The sequence below is a fragment of the Prunus mume genome, linkage group LG6 (assembly GCF_029339155.1).
Source record: "Prunus mume cultivar Tortuosa linkage group LG6, ASM2933915v1, whole genome shotgun sequence".
Taxonomy (NCBI): domain Eukaryota; kingdom Viridiplantae; phylum Streptophyta; class Magnoliopsida; order Rosales; family Rosaceae; genus Prunus; species Prunus mume.
The window spans coordinates 8,888,875-8,908,967 of NC_142703.1; the positions used below are offsets into that span (position 1 = coordinate 8,888,875).

Below are 20,093 nucleotides of genomic sequence, written 5' to 3' on the forward strand. Positions count from 1 at the left end.
AACATGTGCCAATTGAGCTATAAATATATTCAAAAGTAGACCAAATCAACAAATAATTATTTGGTTCATGTGCACAGTGTATATATAGTTAGAGGAGGTTGTTAAGTATTTAAATCGTATGAATAAAGATTTATTATAACGCTGATTCGAAATATAAAAATAGAGAGCGGGCAATTATAATAATGGATATTTCGGTAGTCCTAAATGTTAGTTGCACACAAATTCGAATTTCCACTCCGTCAATAAAAACAATACTTCTAGAATAACAATTCCCTAATTTTACAATTTCCACTAATTATTTGGTCAAGGTGACATGAGCCAACATGCAAATTCTTTTTAGTCACGCATAATTTAAAAGTGGCAACTCATTGAGCATGTTGTCATGGTGATGCGGTCCCCTTATTAGTATAGATTTGGTAAACACATTAATCTCCCATACATACAAACCATATTAGAATGGTCAAATTAAGTTCCATTTGAATGTGAACATGAAACATGTCGGATCTGCGTTCCTACCATGTCATCATTTGTCAAGATATACCATCAAAATGTTCCTTACAATCTAATTGTTGTATGGTGATTTTATCACTATTTTTATTTTCAAAAATAAATATTTTTATATTGAATTCAAGTAAACGCTAATTACGATTTATTTTAAGAATTATTATAACCTCTCGATGAAAAGATATATGGTCTCTCTTTTTGTTTGTTCAATATATATGGTTCAAATCTAACAAACGATAGTCATGTTCTCTTATTATATTGTTTGAGATTATACTACTAGACTGTCAATCTGAATTATTAATTCGATACATTTTAATTTTAATGCATAATTCCCTTTAATCAAAGGGATAAATAAAATTTGAAGTTATGAACTATTCCACCATTGCACTGCACACAAAATTCATTATTCAAAATATCAAATATTTCGTCGTTCTTTTAAAAATTATATATTTCTCATGTTTAATTCATATCCTCCGCGAGTGTGGATTGTTTCTTTGCCCATGAAGTAGCATTATAAGAGCAAGAGCGCACTTCAAATCGCAAGGGTAAAAGATCATAAAGCTAGAAAAGAAAATCAGAAAAAAGAAAAGAAAAGGTACACCATGAACATTTAAAAAAGGCTTACCAAGCTATACCTTTGCCATTAAGGCACAAACAAAAGCCACATCAATAATTAAATGCTTGCAACAATAAACATAAAAAAATATAACAACCAACCTCTCAAAAGCAACTATTATTTGCAAAGCAAAGCTCCCATTTGTTTTGCTTTGTTGCACTCTGAGAGAGAGAGAGAGGAGAGGCAGTCACGTCTTGCACGTACATCTCAAGACGCCACGTGGAAGGCTGGGAGACGTGGATCCCACGCTGACGTGGTCGAGGAGTGTATAAAATATACTGTCGTTTTTTTAATTTGTTTGAATATTTTAGAGAGAGAGAGAGAGAGAAAGGGTGAAGGATATAGAAAGGAGCGACGAACAAGGCGCGGAGAGGCCGTCCGAAAACAAGCACAGCACAGACAGAAAAAGAGGAGAGAGAGATATTCATTTTTTCTTGCCTTTGTTTCTCAACCAAAGTCCGCTATTCCGCGTTTTTCGTCTCTCAAACCCAAAAACCAAAAAAAAAACGAAAAAACAAAAAAATCCCGAAAAAGAATTGAACGAAATCCGGAAAAAAAATCCATTGCAGAACAGAAAGAAACGCGCAAGAAACCAAGAAGAGCAGCGAACACAGGATCATCAAGTTCAGAACCGAAATAACACGAAATCAAATCCGAGTTTCCGGATCTTGCTGCTCCGATTCCCGACCCGACTTCGATCGCTCCATTTGAATACATTTATTATTAGCTTCCTAATTATTTCATTTTCCAGGAAAATCTTTTCCTGGAATTTGGGGTTGGATTATTTGGTGTTTTTGTGGAGGGAGGAATTATAGAGGGACCGGGAGGTTTTTGGCTGGATCAGATCCTTCTAGAGGAGCTTGGATCTGGTTCGGCGGATGAGAGAGGAGGTGCATGTTTCAGGGATCGAAAGGGAAAACAATGAAATGGGGAACATTGCTTAAGGACTTAAGAGAGAAGGTCGGTCTCACTCAATCGCCGTCGTCTTCTTTTTCTGCTTCTGCCACTGCTTCTTCTTCTTCTTCGTCGTCGTCGGCGGCTCTCTCTTCCAATAACAATGCTAATTCAGCTCTTCACGGCTCGTATTCTCCTTCAAGGTCTACTCATTTTCCCGTTTTTCAATTATTAATTATTTGAATTGCGGGTTTTGTTGGTTAATAATAATAAACTGGTTGGTTTTCAGTACGGCATTGGCTTTTATTTATTTACTTATTTGTTGTTAATGTGGGGGTTTAATGGGTTTTAGGTGTTAGATTGAGTGATTTTTAATTTTATGTTCTTTATTTTGAAGTTCAGAATCAACTATGATTATACTAAAATGATATTGTGCACTATAAGGAAGCTTTTAAATTATATATATTTTTGAGTAAGTGAGCGGCGATGAGGATTTGCTGAATTAAGGATTGCAGCTTGGTGTTTGATCAATTGCTAGACTGTTAGATTTGCCTCCTCTACCCTCACCCCTTGGCTGGTCTGCCGCTGCTGTCCATACAAGAATTTTTTTTTTTTTTTTTTTTTTTTTTGCAATTAACTTATAATGTGGAGGAGTGGTTTAGAGTATAGCCTCTGGTTGCATTGCCTTGGCTATTGTTATACTGATGTCATTTTCATCACATTCATGGCACTATGTTGGGAAGTCCTAAGTCATTATAGGTTTTCCTCGTCTTGATATATGATCAGCCAATGTACCCGTCCTTGGACGTGTAGAACATAGCAGATAGCTTGTGTGCTAACAACTGGGGATTTGGTGGGTAGAGAAGCGAGTCTACACACACACACATAGAGAACATATATATACACATAAGCTCATACATAGTTCCTACAAAACAATAGGGGTGAAGTCCTATAAAAAACAGTATGGATGAAGGATGCCACTGTCAATTTCTGCTTCAAACAACATGGTTAGATTGGAATAAGAAGTAACAAAAAGTTACTGCCTGCTTCTTGGACCAAAGAAAAGAAGTTAATAATATCTTTTTTAGCATATATATAACAGGGATTTTTGTGGGTCAGCAATAACTTTTTCTGACTTGCATGCTTTTATAAATCTTAGAACAAGGATGCCATGGTATCAGTTGTTTGTAGATTATATTTCAATTTGATACTGGAACATTAAATGATAATTAACATCCATGCCTGTGAAAGCAGGGACAAACATGAATTGGAATTGGACTTCAAGAGATTTTGGGAAGAGTTCCGGTCATCCAGCTCTGAAAAGGTTTGCTCTTCATTATTTACTCCTTGTGTTATCTTCTGTTTTACTGTGATGCACAACCAATAGCGAGAGAAAGAGGGGAGAGAGAGAGAGTGTGTGAAATAGAAGAGGGAGGAAAGGAGAGAGAAGAGAAAGAGCAAGAGGGAGTCTGGGGTTTGAAATTATATATGATAGTTAAGTCTGTCCTCAAATAGTTACATCATGATCTATTTATAGGGCTGCTCCAAAAATAAAATCTATAATTAACTCCCTAATCAGCTTAATCACAATTCAAATACCTAACTAGTATCTAACTTAGGACAAAAATATCAGAAAAGTAATTTTTTTTTTCTTTGGTAGAATCTACACTATACTGTTTGTTGCTTTTATACTTGGATACATTTATTTTTTTCTAACTGAAAGTTATGGGCTCTAATGTTTTTTCTTAATTGTACATGCAGGAGAAAGAAGCGGCCTTGAATTTAACTGTAGATGTTTTTTGTAGATTAGTAAAGCAGCATGCAAATGTAACTCAATTAGTTACCATGTATGTATTCTCTTCTCCTTTTCTTATCTGCTGCATTGATTAGTAGATAATTTCTTGGAAAAAATAACAAAAAAGATGTAATTTTATGATTCATATAGTTGTGATAACATTACCTCTGCTGTGGGTCAATTTTCCTCTGTAATAGTGATGCAAATTATGTACAAAATAGCTCCTTTAATAGGAATCAATTCTTGTCGATTACTTGTTAATCTCATTTATTGTTTATGTGTGTACTGAATTTGCTTCCTGATGCCACTGCAAATAAAAAAGATCAGTTCCAGCATTTACCAGCAACTTTGTGTTGCTGAAGTTGGGATGGAGAAGTATTGGCTGTTTACTCCACTTTATTTTCCTTGTATCACCGGTGCCATTTTACATTTGTTTTTCTCAATTCATTTCTTGGATTCCCTTGACCAAAATCTCTTTATGTCTAGTTGGAAACCTCTATTTTATTTTAATTTTAATTTCATGGAGATGCATGGTTTTGTTTGAATTTTTTAAGTAGTTTCTAACCTTAGATAATGAATTCCTGTTTTAGTAAAAATGAAATTCTGCCACTTATATAACTGTAAGTTGCAATTTATCTTATTTTGAGTTTATTGAGCTTGTATCCTGGAAAAAAGAAACACAATTTTTGTTATAGACTAACATTACAAGTTTTGATGACTCACAGGTTAGTTGAAACACATATATTCTCATTTGTCCTTGGAAGAGCATTTGTAACAGATATTGAGAAGCTAAAAATTAGCAGCAGAACAAGATATTTGGATGTAGAAAAAGTACTAAAGTTTTTTTCAGAAGTCACAAAGGTTGGTTTTTAGATGTTTTAGTGTGTGCTGGCATTGTTTTTCCGATCTGTTTCGTGAAGTCATATTCTTACTTCTGTGCAGGATGACATCAGTCCTGGTTCAAATTTGTTAACTGCTTTACAAGTCCTTGCTTCTGGGGTAAATTTTCTTAATTTTCACTAGATTGAGATATAAAACTTCGGTTGTGACGGTCTTAAATGATTTTTTTGTCTTTTCATGAACCCTGTCCTCAGGATGTCGTTGTATTCTTGGAGATTTTGAATACTTGTTAAATCGTTATTGTAAATTTGTCATAACAAATTGTATGTGTTGGCTATTTAAAGGTTTGGGATCTGTTCATGCTTGTTTCCTTTTATTCACCACTGTACTCTATCTTTGATGCTTTCAGCCTATTGATAAGCAATCTCTCCTGGATTCGGGGATATTGTGCTGTCTCATTCATATTCTCAATGCCCTTCTGAATCCTGATGAAGCCAATCAAAATCAAAGGGCTACTGATCGTGAAGAACCAACTTTAGCTGAGAAAAAATATGATGGTGATGCCAGTCAAGTCCGTCGGCTTGAGGTAGCTTTTACTTAATGGTACACCAAACCATGCATGTTTATGGGTATAAGTATATGCATGGATGTATGCGAATGTAAAGTTCAATTTTGAAAACACAATATAATACGCTTGATTGCTGTTGTGCTGCGTTTGGTAGAAGTAGAACCTTGTAGCAATTTCAAGCATCCTGTTTTCTTGAACCTGCCCTGGTTTGTTGATGTTACTGAAAATTTTATTTTCCCTGTTTGAGGTGTATATTACACATATTTGAACTACAACCAGTATTTCGACCCCCCCAAAAAAAAAAAAAAAAACCTACAACCAGTAGAGTTTTGCTTTACAATAAGCATAAATGCATCATTAGATTAGAAGAAGAAAAAGAAAGGAGATTTTCATTCATCCTGATTAGAGGGTTTATTTAGCTGTTGTGTTATTATCATTGGTATATGAAATAATAGTGGTGGCTTAATTTTCATCATCCTAACTAGATGTGAGACATCTGATTTGGTTTGGGCGTCCGACATTGTGTTCCAACAACTGAACTAAACCTCACCTGTGAGTTTCGAGAAATTGTTGTCTTGTTACTTAATGTTGGACCTTTGGCTTGTGTAATGTCCCGAAGCATCAAATAGTACTTCGGAGTTCTGGGCAACTGTTTTGTCCTAGGCATCCCAAAGCAAGAAATTGTGATTATTAAGGAGCAAACTTTGGACATGATCTGTCTTAATATGGTATTCTCTTGAGGTTTACCCCTATTTATATTGAGACCATAATTTATTACACTTGCTAGCATCTGCTTCATTTGTGAGAAATTAAATAGTCAAGAACTTGTTATCAATCTGGTGTATAGTACAGCTTTTTCTGAAAGTGCTAAAGTTGTGACTTTCTTGGTCTTGTTCTTGAAGCAATGTTTCCTTGGTAGATCTTACAAAAAATATATGTCCACGTTCTAGTCTTACTTTCTTTATTGTTTTGTCAAATCTGATCTTTGGACATCTTTGGCCTGCTTAATATCGTACCCTTTCCCCTTGAATTCTGAACTTTCAGTTCTCCTACTGAACGTACAGTAGTCTTGCTTGCTTGTTATTGCGTTGTTCATTATAAGTTACCTTATTAGCCCAAACCTTTTATTACGTTATCAGAACAAATTTTGGACTTTTTAATTGCGTTGCACCGTATATATATTTATGTTGTTTTAGTTTTGAAGTTTTTCATGTAAGTTTGACTTGGTGTTTCAACCCTGTTGTATTTGTTTTGCTATCGATCCGTGTTACATTTTGAACATCCAGTTTTTGTTTCTAACCTATGATTATGCAGGTAGAGGGGAGTGTTGTGCATATTATGAAAGCACTGGCAAACCATCCTTTGGCAGCACAAAGTTTGATTGAGGACGATTCACTTCAGTTGCTGTTTCAGATGGTTGCGAATGGCTCTTTGACAGTCTTCTCTCGATATAAGGAGGGCCTGGTTCTGGTCCACATCATACAGCTTCATAGACATGCTATGCAGGTAAGTGCATTGCATATATTTCCTGTTCTATTTGTAGAGACATGGTTGCATAACAACATTTTCTACTAACAGAATATTTAATTAGCTTTGGAACCTGGTATTTGGATTTTAATGTTGTTAACTTCTGGTTATTGTTCTAGATTCTTGGTCTTCTTTTGGTCAATGACAATGGGAGCACAGCAAAATATATTCGCAAACATCATCTGGTATGGTAATTCTTAATTTACATGCATTGTCTTGGTACATGGTTACATATGCTGAACATGCCTAGTCAACTGACCATGCATGCGTCCCACATACCACTAATGTTGAATGAACATATAGTTTAATATATTTATCGGTGACATAAGCTAGTGGAGGACGACTAGGGAGGTCATCCTGACTTTTGTTTATTAATAATCACACCTTGATCCATAGTTTTCTTGTTATCGTTTTAATATTATTCTGACCTTATGATTCTCTGTTCCCCCTGTGCAGATAAAAGTTCTTTTAATGGCCGTTAAAGATTTCAATCCTGATTGTGGTGATTCTACATACACTATGGGCATTGTGGATTTGTTGCTTGAATGTGTGGAATTGTCATATAGGCCTGGTAATTGGATTATTAGTATTCCTTCTTTGGTTGAATTAGATTAATTAGATTATCAGGGGGAATTGTTATTAGTCCTGGGAGTTGAACTAAATATTTCTTCCTTATTCTGTATTTCTTTTATTATGATTTCCTATAGCTTAAATATTGTGTTGGTTCTGATTTGATACAATTTTGGCCTGTAGAGGCTGGTGGTGTCAGGCTTAGGGAGGATATACATAATGCCCATGGTTATCAGTTCCTTGTTCAGTTTGCTTTAAAACTTTCCTCAATTGCTAAGAGTCAGGGGTTCCATTCTGTTCAATTTAGATCTTCAGACCAAAATTCTGCTTCAGCCGGTTCCCATGCACTGGATGCTGTAGACATGCAGGATGCCATGGGAGAAAAGGGCCCCTTAACCGAACAACTTTCTCCCACTCTGTCTCGATTGCTTGATGTTCTTGTTAATCTAGCGCAAACTGGCCCAACTGAATCTCCAGGCTATTCTGGCAAAGGTTCGAAATCTTCTCATACCAGGTCTAGTGGCCATAGCAGAAGTCGTACACCGTCTTCAGACAGATTGGCTGATGAAGTTTGGGAAAAGGACAATCATAAAGTTAAAGACCTTGAAGCAGTTCAGATGTTGCAGGACATTTTCCTCAAAGCAGATAACAGGGAGTTGCAAGCAGAAGTTCTAAACAGAATGTTCAAAATATTTTCAAGTCATCTTGAAAACTACAAGTTGTGCCAGCAGTTACGGACTGTTCCACTTTTCATCCTAAATATGGCCGGTTTTCCTCCATCTTTGCAGGACATACTTTTAAAAATTCTCGAGTATGCTGTGACTGTTGTGAATTGCGTTCCGGAGCAAGAATTACTTTCACTTTGTTGCTTGTTGCAGCAACCAATATCATCAGAATTAAAGCACACCATACTTTCTTTCTTTGTTAAACTTTTATCCTTTGACCAGCAGTACAAAAAGGTCCTCCGAGAAGTTGGTGTCCTGGAAGTTTTGTTGGATGAGCTGAAGCAGCACAAGTTACTTTTGGGTTCAGACCATCAAAGTGGAAATTCTAATCAGTTGGAGAGAAAGTCCAGCTCAAGCAGCTTTAAAAAGCACTTGGACAATAAGGATGTCATTATTTCATCACCCAGACTTATGGAATCTGGTTCAGGGAAGCTTCCTATATTCGAAGTTGATGGTACAGTTGCTATTGCGTGGGATTGTATGGTCTCATTATTAAAGAAAGCAGAAACTAATCAGTCGTCTTTCCGTTTGGCTAATGGTGTAACTGTGGTTCTCCCTTTTCTTGTGTCTGATATACACCGTTCAGGGGTGCTTAGGGTGCTGTCATGTTTGATCATTGAAGATAGTACCCAGGTTTGTGAACTTATTTAATCTTGGGTAACTCTGGTACAATTTTGGATTTCTGTGATTTTGCATTCAATTCTTGTTCCTTCATATCCCTGATTAACTTTTTATTCACATTTTTCCCTAATTGTTTGTGCTCATTATTGTCCAAATAACTATGTTTCTCATTTTCCACCAGGCACATTCTGAAGAATTAGGTGTGATTGTTGAAATTCTAAAAAGTGAAATGGTGACCAGTGTTTCGGGATCTCAATACAGGCTTCAAAGTGATGCAAAATGTGACACTATGGGGGCCTTGTGGCGTATTCTGGGAGTTAATAACTCAGCTCAGAGAGTGTTTGGTGAAGCCACTGGGTTTTCTCTTCTGCTTACCACACTCCATAGTTTCCAAAGTGATGCAGAGCATTCAGATCGATCTTCTTTAGTGGTCTACATTAAGGTGTTTACTTATTTGTTGCGTGTTGTGACTGCTGGAGTGTGTGATAATGCTGTTAATAGGACAAAGTTGCACACAATTATATCATCCCAAACTTTCTATGATCTTCTATTGGAGTCTGGCTTACTTAGTGTGGACTGTGAAAAGCAAGTCATACAATTATTGTTTGAACTAGCTCTTGAAATCGTGCTTCCACCATTCTTGACATCAGAAAGTATTACATCCCCTGATGTTCTTGATAATGAGTCATCAAGTTTTTCAATAATGACTACATCAGGTTCATTTCATCCTGACAAGGAACGAGTGTTCAATGCTGGTGCTGTTAGAGTTCTTATTCGTTCATTACTGCTCTTTACTCCAAAGATGCAGCTTGAAGTGCTGAACCTTATTGGAAGGCTTGCTCATTCTGGCCCCTTCAATCAGGAAAACCTCACCTCTGTAGGTGCGAATCAAATAATTCAATGCTTAGTTTTCTTTTCTAAACTAATGTCTAGTGTTCTCACTTTCTACTTTCTAAATTTGTTAGGTTGCATAGAACTGCTGTTGGAAACCATTCAGCCCTTTCTTTTGAGCTCATCCCCAATACTTAAATATGCTCTGGAGATTGTGGAAGTTCTTGGGGCATACAGGTAGGAATTGCGTCATGTATTGGAATTGTTTACTTTCTCTTTCCAGTTCTCATTGTGGGAATTGAGTTTTAGCAATTAAGGGTGGTGGGATTTTGTTAATTTTGTATAAAAAGGTTTGTTATATATGTGGTGGCAGGTTATCTGCATCAGAACTTCGAATGCTTATTCGTTATGTGTTGCAAATGAGGCTGATGAAGTCAGGTCGTATACTTGTTGACATGATGGAAAGGTTAATTCTCATGGAGGATTCAGAAAATATTTCTCTGGCACCATTTGTAGCAATGGACATGAGCAAGATTGGTCACGCTTCAATTCAGGTCTCTCTGGGAGAAAGATCATGGCCTCCAGCTGCTGGTTACTCATTTGTCTGCTGGTTTCAGTTTCGAAATCTCTTGAAGTTGCCGGTTAAAGAACCAGAGTCCAAAGCTGGTCCTTCTAAGAGGCGGAGCAGTTCTGCTGGGCAACATCACGAGCGGCATGTTCTACGGATATTTTCTGTTGGTGCAGCAAATGATGAAAATACATTCTATGCAGAACTTTATCTTCATGAGGATGGTGTTCTAACCCTTGCAACCAGCAACTCTTGTTCCTTATCATTTTCAGGATTAGAACTTGAGGAAGGCAGGTGGCATCACCTTGCAGTTGTACATAGCAAACCAAATGCTCTTGCTGGACTGTTCCAAGCCAGTGTTGCTTATGTGTATGTTGATGGAAAGCTGAGACACACTGGGAAACTAGGATATTCTCCATCTCCGGTTGGAAAACCTTTGCAGGTAACGGTGGGGACCCCAGTTACTTGTGCAAGAGTTAGTGACTTGACCTGGAAGGTCCGTTCCTGCTACCTTTTTGAGGAGGTGCTCACCTCAGGTTGTATTTGTTTCATGTACATTCTTGGTCGAGGGTATCGAGGGCTCTTCCAAGACACAGATCTTCTTCGATTTGTCCCTAACACGGCATGTGGCGGCGGTAGCATGGCTATCTTAGATACATTAGATGCAGACTTGACCTTGGCTTCTCATACACAGAAACTTGACATAGCTAGTAAGCAAGGAGATTCCAAGGCAGATGGCAGTGGAATTGTTTGGGATTTGGAGAGACTAGGTAATCTCTCTTTACAGCTCTCTGGAAAGAAGCTTATATTTGCATTTGATGGAACCTGTGCAGAAGCTATTCGAGCATCCGGGGATTTATCCATGCTCAATTTAGTTGATCCAATGTCAGCCGCTGCTTCTCCTATTGGGGGTATGTTTAAGACAGCCTTGCATATTGCATCTAAATTTGTACATCAATATGATTGTATCTATGAAAAGACAGAACTCGGATTTTAGAATTCTTTTGTCTATTTTGTTTGTTCTTATTTTTAGTTTTCTGCAGGTATACCCCGTTTTGGGCGTCTTCATGGGGATATTTACCTATGTAGGCAATGTGTAATTGGTGATACTATTTGCCCAGTTGGTGGGATGACAGTTATCCTGGCCTTAGTTGAGGCTGCTGAGACTAGGGACATGCTGCACATGGCCCTTACTTTACTGGCTTGTGCTCTTCATCAGAATCCTCAGAATGTGAGAGACATGCAGAAATGCCGGGGATACCATTTATTGGCTCTGTTTTTGCGTCGGCGAATGTCACTATTTGACATGCAATCTCTTGAGATATTTTTCCAGATTGCTGCCTGTGAAGCATCTTTTTCGGAACCAAGGAAGTTGAAATATAATCGTACTAATTTGTCGCCAGCTACAACTATGCAGGAAACCAGTTTTGAGGAACTTCATTTGTCCAGGTTCCGTGAAGAATTTTCTTCAGCTGGATCTCAAGGAGACATGGATGATTTTTCTGCACAAAAAGATTCATTCAGTCATATTTCGGAGCTTGAAAGTTCTGATATGCCGGCTGAAACCTCAAATTGCATCGTCTTGTCAAATGAAGACATGGTTGAACATGTCCTGTTGGATTGGACATTGTGGGTGACGGCTCCGGTTTCAATTCAAATTGCACTCCTTGGTTTTCTAGAGCATCTAGTGTCCATGCACTGGTACAGAAATCATAACCTTACTGTTCTGCGCCGAATAAACCTTGTTCAACATTTACTAGTTACTCTACAGCGGGGTGATGTTGAAGTTCCTGTTTTGGAGAAATTAGTTGTATTGCTTGGTGTCATTTTAGAAGATGGGTTTCTGTCATCTGAACTAGAACATGTGGTTAGGTTTGTGATTATGACATTTGATCCACCTGAACTGACACCCCGACATCCAATAACGCGCGAGGCCATGGGAAAGCATGTAATTGTGAGAAACATGCTGCTTGAGATGCTTATTGATCTGCAAGTAACTATTAAATCAGAAGATTTGCTTGAGCAGTGGCATAAGATTGTTTCATCTAAATTGATTACATATTTTCTAGACGAATCTGTTCACCCAACAAGTATGAGATGGATCATGACTCTTCTTGGTGTCTGTCTTACTTCATCCCCGACATTTGCATTAAAATTTCGCACCAGTGGAGGTTACCAAGGCTTGGCCCGTGTGCTTCCAAGTTTCTATGATTCCCCAGACATATATTATATTTTGTTCTGTCTGATATTTGGCAGGTCTGTCTATCCTAGATTGCCGGAAGTTCGCATGCTAGACTTTCACGCGCTTATGCCAAATGATGGAAGTTATGTGGAACTGAAATTTGTAGAATTGTTGGAATCTGTTATTACTATGGCAAAATCTACGTTTGACAGGTTGAGCATTCAGTCAATGCTTGCTCACCAATCTGGTAATCTTTCCCAGGTTGGTGCTGGCCTTGTGGCAGAACTTGTGAATGGAAATGCAGACATGGCTGGCGAGCTTCAAGGTGAAGCATTGATGCATAAAACATATGCCGCCCGCTTAATGGGTGGGGAGGCATCAGCCCCTTTTGCTGCTACTTCAGTCTTGAGATTTATGGTTGATTTGGCAAAAATGTGCCCCCCTTTCACTTCTGTTTGCAAACGAGCAGAATTTCTTGAAACCTGCATTGACCTATATTTTTCTTGTGTCAGGTTTGTAATGGAACTGAGAATATTCTCTGATATATTGTTATGTTTTGACTTATTTTCCTGAATTTTACCATTTTTTTTTCAAACCTTTTCTTTTACTCAACTCATTATCCGGTGTCTTGCAGAGCTGCCCATGCTGTAAAGATGACAAAGGAACTCTCTGTAAAGACAGAAGAGAAGAACTTGAATGATTGTGATGATACCTGTAGTTCACAGAACACATTTTCTAGCCTACCACATGAACAGGATCAGTCTGCCAAAACCTCCATTAGTGTTGGAAGCTTCCCTCCTGGTCAGGTAAGTACAAGTTCTGAAGACACGGCTGTTCCCCTAAATTCTGGGGCTGATGATAGAGCAGATACCAAGGTTACTACAGCCCAGGAGGAATTGCACAAGTCAGTGCAAGACAATGCACAAGCTGTTCAGAGCTTAGATGGTGACAATGCTGACCAGGTGTCTGCCACCTCCAGCACGAATGAATTTAGCTTCCGTAACATGAAAATCACCCTGGAGCCCATTAAACCAACAGAGTCTCAGAGCTCTGCATCTTTTACCATGCTTGATTCTCCCAATTTATCGGAGAAGTCTAATTATAGACTCCCACTCACACCCTCACCTTCTCCTGTTCTAGCATTGACATCTTGGCTGGGGAGTGCAAGCCCTAATGACTTCAAATCTCCCATAGTTGCCTCTCCTTCCATTGATTCTTCTGCGACTACTACTGAATTTGATCCATCTTCAGAAATGAAGTCTCCTTCTCAAGGGCCTTCTACTGCAAGTACCTTTTTCCCAGCTAGTCCAAAACTGCTTCTTGAAATGGATGATGCTGGCTATGGAGGTGGTCCTTGTTCTGCTGGAGCTACTGCTGTTTTAGATTTTATTGCAGAAGTTCTTTCCGAGTTTGTGACCGAGCAAATGAAAGTATCACAGATTATAGAGGGCATATTGGAAAGTGTTCCACTATATGTTGATGCAGATTCCATGTTAGTATTTCAGGGCTTGTGCCTTAGCAGACTGATGAACTTTCTAGAGAGACGTCTCTTGCGTGATGATGAAGAAAATGAGAAAAAGCTGGATAAAAGTCGTTGGTCCTCAAATTTGGATTCATTATGCTGGATGATAGTAGATCGTGCCTATATGGGCGCTTTTCCTCAACCCTCTGGTGTACTAAAGACGCTGGAGTTCTTATTATCTATGCTACAATTAGCAAATAAAGATGGGCGGATTGAAGAAGCTACTCCCAGTGGAAAGAGTCTCTTATCTATTGGAAGAGGGAGCAGGCAACTTGATGCTTATGTACATTCAATTCTTAAAAATACAAATCGTATGATACTGTATTGTTTTCTGCCATCATTTTTGTCTACAATAGGAGAAGATGATCTCCTTTTGTGCTTAGGTTTGCTCATCGAACCAAAGAAGAGACTGTCCTCTAACTCTTCATATGATAATTCAGGAATTGATATCTACACAGTGTTACAGTTATTAGTTGCTCACAGGCGAATTCTATTCTGTCCCATCAATATGGATACCGACATAAACTGTTGTCTTTGTGTGAATTTAATATCTCTGCTCCGAGACCAAAGGCAGAATGTACAGAACATGGCAGTTGATATTGTCAAGTATCTCCTGGTGCATCGCCGGGTAGCTCTAGAAGATTTACTGGTCTCTAAACCAAACCAAGGGCACCAACTGGATGTGCTACATGGGGGATTTGACAAGTTATTGACTGAAAATTTATCTGCTTTCTTTGAGTGGCTTCAGAGTTCTGAACTGATGGTGAATAAAGTACTTGAGCAGTGTGCTGCCATTATGTGGGTACAGTATATTACTGGATCATCAAAATTTCCCGGAGTGAGAATTAAAGCTATGGAAGGTCGTCGCAAGAGAGAAATGGGGAGAAAATCAAAGGATACATCAAAGTCAGATCTAAAGCACTGGGAGCAGGTGAATGAACGGAGATATGCACTGGAATTGGTGCGTGATGCAATGTCCACTGAGCTGAGAGTTGTGCGTCAAGACAAGTATGGGTGGGTTCTGCATGCTGAGAGTGAGTGGCAAACCCATCTCCAACAACTTGTTCATGAGCGGGGAATATTCCCAATGCGAAAATCCTCTGTTACTGAAGATCCTGAGTGGCAACTTTGCCCAATTGAAGGTCCATACAGGATGCGCAAAAAATTTGAGCGCTGCAAATTGAAAATTGATACTATCCAAAACGTTCTTGATGGACAATTTGAAGTAGGGGCAGCAGAGCTGTCGAAAGAAAAAAATGAGAACGATTTGGATGCTTCGGATAATGATTCTGAGTCATTCTTTCAACTTTTGACTGATAGTGCCAAACAGAGTGGCCTTGATGGTGAGCTGTATGATGGATCATTTTTTAAAGAACCAGATAATGACAAAGGTGTTGCTTCTGTTAGGAATGAATGGAATGATGACAGAGCTAGTAGTATCAATGAAGCAAGTCTGCACTCTGCACTTGAGTTTGGTGTCAAGTCTAGTGCAGCATCCGTGCCCCTTGATGATAGTGTACAAGAAAGATCTGACCTAGGGTCCCCAAGGCAATCTTCTTCTGCAAGAATTGATGATGTCAAAGTTACAGATGATAAATCAGACAAGGAACTTCATGATAATGGTGAATACCTGATCAGACCGTATCTGGAACCTTTTGAAAAGATACGATTTCGATATAACTGTGAACGAGTTGTGGGTCTTGACAAGCATGATGGAATATTTTTAATAGGCGAGCTTTCTCTGTATGTTATTGAAAATTTTTATATTGACGACTCCGGGTGCATTTGTGAAAAGGAATGCGAAGATGAACTCTCTATTATTGATCAGGCTCTGGGTGTAAAGAAAGATGCTACAGGCTGTATGGATTTCCAATCCAAGTCAACTTCGTCTTGGGGAGCAACTGTAAAGTCGGGGGTTGGGGGAAGAGCATGGGCCTATAACGGTGGTGCATGGGGAAAGGAGAAAGTGTGTACTAGTGGTAATCTACCTCATCCTTGGAACATGTGGAAACTCAACAGTGTTCATGAGATTCTGAAGCGTGATTACCAGCTGCGTCCTGTTGCTGTTGAAATTTTTAGCATGGATGGATGTAATGATCTCCTGGTGTTCCACAAAAAAGAAAGGGAAGAAGTTTTCAAAAATCTAGTAGCCATGAATCTTCCCAGGAATAGCATGTAAGAATTTAATGCCCAATTGCCTCTATATTTTCTCATTGTTCTTTTTGCTTTTACATTGTTGCAGCTGTATGTATTTGCATGATTTGTTTTAGTCTACCGAGTGTGTGTGTGTGTGTGTGTGTCTTGTGAGCATTAGCATTTAAGATATGAACTGAAAATTTACCTATATATTGGTTTGGTTTATTATGGATTGTTGTCTGTCCCCCCAAAAAAAAAAGTTATTGATGGTTGTCTTGCCTAATATCTTTTGCCTCATCTTCTGGATTTTTCGGCCCGTAATTTTCAACTTCATGATTCTATTCCTTGCATTAGGTTGGACACAACCATTTCTGGATCAGCAAAACAAGAAAGCAATGAGGGTAGCCGTCTATTTAAGACAATGGCTAAATCCTTTTCAAAGAGGTGGCAAAATGGAGAAATAAGCAATTTCCAATACCTTATGCATCTCAACACCCTGGCAGGACGTGGATACAGTGATCTTACCCAATACCCGGTGTTTCCATGGGTTCTTGCAGATTATGAGAGTGAAAATCTGGACTTGTCAGATCCAAAAACATTTCGTAGACTTGAGAAACCGATGGGTTGTCAGACATTAGAGGGTGAAGAAGAATTCAGAAAAAGGTCATCCCTCCATCAATTCCACTGATTTATTCTTAATTCACTTTTTAGTTCCGTGTTTTCTTTGATTGAAGTTCTTCCTGTTTCACAAAGACACCTGTTTGTTATCAGTATTGTTTGTTTATCCGTCTTATTTCTCCATTTTCTACTCAGATACGAGAGCTGGGATGATCCAGAGGTTCCCAAATTTCATTATGGTTCTCATTATTCCAGTGCTGGGATTGTCCTCTTCTATCTTCTACGCCTACCTCCTTTCAGTGTAGAGAATCAAAAGCTACAGGGAGGGCAATTTGACCATGCTGATCGTCTTTTTAACAGTGTTAGAGATACTTGGTTCAGTGCGGCTGGAAAGGGCAACACATCAGATGTGAAGGAGTTGATTCCAGAATTTTTCTACATGCCTGAGTTTTTGGAAAATCGTTTCAATCTTGATTTGGGAGAGAAACAATCAGGAGAAAAGGTCAAACTTTTTAACGCCTTAGAAAAATAATTTGTCAGATGTTCAACAGCCACTAACCAACCAAAAATTTCTTTTAAGTGGCCAAAGTGCGTTTACCATTTTTGTAGATGTGTACAACCTTTTTGTCAGCAAATAGAATTTTGAAACTGCATCCTCGTAAGTGACTGGAACATTTTAGAGGAAAGTTGGTGTTCTGTGTGCAGCCCCTCTAGCCTCATGCTGACCTGCCAGTGCTGATTTTGAATATAGACCATTTACTTCCTTTTCTTTCTTTTTTTCAATTTTCTTTTATTTTGGATTCTAAACACGTGTCTTTATTTTCTATTTTTAGGTTGGTGATGTTGGCTTACCTCCATGGGCTAAAGGCAGCACTAGAGAGTTCATCAGGAAGCATAGGGAGGCACTGGAATCTGATTATGTTTCAGAACATTTGCATCATTGGATAGACCTCATTTTTGGATATAAACAGAGAGGGAAGGTCAGTAACATTTCTGTGTATACTGATGAATTTATTTTTTCACATTTTATTTTATTTCCAAGATATTGTAGGGAATGAAAATTTGCACCTAAACTAAACTGTTGTACAGTGAAGTCTTATCATTATGTGCGTTTTTGTTTGCAACCAAACAGATATTACATGGTCAATCAAATAAAAAAATTGTTGGTTGAAAATTATGTGAAATACAATACTACCTGAATGGTTTTATTTATTTATAGATTCTGGATCTCATTTTGTGAGCACTTGTGTTCTTATGTTAATTGTTGTTCTGTTCCATGACTTCGTCTTCTACTTTACTTATTCCTTTTTTATATGCTTTTCATTATATATTTTCTTGATAATTGACAGGCGGCTGAGGAAGCCGTGAATGTTTTTTATCACTACACATATGAGGGGAGTGTGGACATAGACTCAGTGACAGATCCTGCAATGAAAGCCTCAATTCTAGCACAAATTAATCATTTTGGGCAGACACCCAAACAGTTATTCCCCAAACCCCATGTGAAAAGGCAGGTCGACAGAAGGCTTCCTCATCCGCTCAAGTACTCGTATCTTCTTGTTCCGCATGAGATACGTAAGACTCCATCTTCCATAACTCAGATTGTTACTGTCAATGAGAAAATCCTAGTCGTAGGAACAAATTGTTTGCTTAAACCAAGAACGTATACCAAATACGTAGCATGGGGTTTTCCAGATCGTAGCTTAAGATTTATGAGCTATGATCAAGACCGACTCCTCTCCACACACGAGAATCTTCATGGGGGCAACCAGATTCTGTGTACTGGTGTTAGCCATGATGGTCAGATTCTGGTCACTGGGGGTGATGATGGCTTAGTTTCTGTTTGGAGAATCAGTAATTATGGTCCCCGTGTCTTGAGACGCTTGCAGTTGGAGAAGGCACTTTGTGCCCACACATCAAAAATTACATGTCTTCATGTTAGCCAGCCTTACATGCTGATTGTGAGTGGATCGGATGACTGCACCGTTGTTATATGGGATCTCAGCTCCTTGGTTTTTGTTAGGCAGCTCCCTGAGTTCCCAGCACCAATTTCTGCAGTTTATGTGAATGACTTGACAGGGGATATTGTGACAGCAGCTGGAATTTTACTTGCAGTTTGGAGCGTTAATGGAGACTGCCTTGCAATGGTTAACACATCTCAACTGCCTTCTGATTCAATTCTGTCTGTGACAAGTAGTTCATTCTCTGATTGGCTGGATACAAACTGGTTTGTAACGGGTCATCAGAGTGGGGCGGTTAAGGTGTGGCAAATGGTTCACCACTCCAACCATGAGAGTTCCCAACAGAAGTCAACAAGCAACGGAATGGGGGGTTTAAACCTCAGTGACAAGGCACCAGAGTACAGGTTGGTCCTCCACAAGGTGCTCAAGTCTCATAAGCATCCTGTTACTTCCCTTCACCTTACAAATGACCTCAAGCAGTTACTAAGTGGGGATTCTGGAGGGCATTTGCTGTCATGGACAGTGCCAGATGAGAGCTTGAGAGCTTCAATGAATCAGGGGTGATGATGCAAAATTTTGACTTAAATGTGATAACTTCAGCCGTTGGGGCTGCTATCGAATCTAGATGAGACCTGAAAAAGGATTTTACAAGTCCACCCTCATCAAGAAAAGGATGGAGGTGGTGCTCATGATACATGGAGAAATGCGACAGCAGGGCTGGCCTGGACTGGACTGGAACAGGACAAAACTATACAGGATTGACAGGATTGACAGGAAAGATGAAATTTCTTATAAGCTAATGTTAGGTGTTCAAAACCACACATGCATGCGGCCTATCAGGATCTTTGCTACAGCAGGTTAAGCATCTGGTCGAGAAAGGCAAAGACTCAGGGCCATCGTTTAGGATGAATAGGAGGATGCTCTCCATTTCTGCACAAGGAGCATCCAAGTCTACTACAGGTGTTTGTTTCTTTTTTATGTAAATAGATGGACTAACAGTGTGTGATGAAGTTGTATAGCGGAAAAGTGTGTCAAGAATATGGGACGTTTGGGCGAGCGTCCCAGTGTGAATGTGGCACGGTTAATTGGTTTAGTGTGCCTTGTGTCTTGGCTACCATTCTTTTTGAAATAGTGCATTATGGGCACTTATTGCCCATTTCTTTTTGTGAAATGTATCATCTCTCTCGGATTTTGAGCCTCAACATTTAAAGATTGTACATTCACACACATTTTATTACATCTCGATCATTTTTCTTTAGTTTTGGGCAAGGAGAAAAACATCTACATCCACTTCCTAATCGATTATAAGACTTTACGTTGTGTTTATTAATTAGATATTGGAATCCTCATCAGGAATTGATTTCCACCTATAGAGGATTCATGTGTTTACTTCACATCAAGAAATTGAAAAGTAAGTGGGGTTTACACAAAATTAGGAATTGAATTCTTGATTTTGGAGGAATACAATTATTGGGTGAGAGATGATATTTTAATTCATGGAGAATTAACTCATTAGGAATTCATTTTTTTTACTCATTATATCCTTACACAATTTTCAAATATACCATTTACTTTAACCCAACAACGAGGATATTTTAATAATTAATATAATTTC

The 20,093-nt window shown here is 38.6% G+C and overlaps 1 protein-coding gene across 2 annotated transcripts; it reads left to right on the top strand.

Moving 5' to 3' along the window:
* The first annotated feature begins 1,487 nt into the window (after positions 1-1,487).
* Positions 1,488-19,736, top strand: SPI (BEACH-DOMAIN HOMOLOG A1). 2 transcript variants are annotated; one of them, XM_008237131.3, is made up of 19 exons: positions 1,488-2,217; positions 3,269-3,338; positions 3,776-3,861; positions 4,535-4,670; positions 4,752-4,808; positions 5,059-5,235; positions 6,532-6,723; positions 6,864-6,929; positions 7,201-7,315; positions 7,498-8,672; positions 8,842-9,541; positions 9,626-9,728; positions 9,865-10,970; positions 11,103-12,753; positions 12,876-15,938; positions 16,254-16,562; positions 16,713-17,019; positions 17,351-17,497; positions 17,867-19,736. In XM_008237131.3, the coding sequence occupies exons 1-19, from the start codon at positions 2,015-2,017 to the stop codon at positions 19,040-19,042; spliced, it is 10,839 nt and encodes a 3,612-aa protein (XP_008235353.2). In that variant the 5' UTR covers positions 1,488-2,014; the 3' UTR covers positions 19,043-19,736. The 2 variants fall into 2 exon arrangements, with proteins under 2 accessions (XP_008235353.2, XP_088910751.1); XM_089054625.1 differs by lacking the exons at positions 1,488-2,217; positions 3,269-3,338; positions 3,776-3,861; positions 4,535-4,670; positions 4,752-4,808 and having other exon boundaries at positions 5,113-5,252.
* The last annotated feature ends 357 nt before the right edge of the window (positions 19,737-20,093 follow it).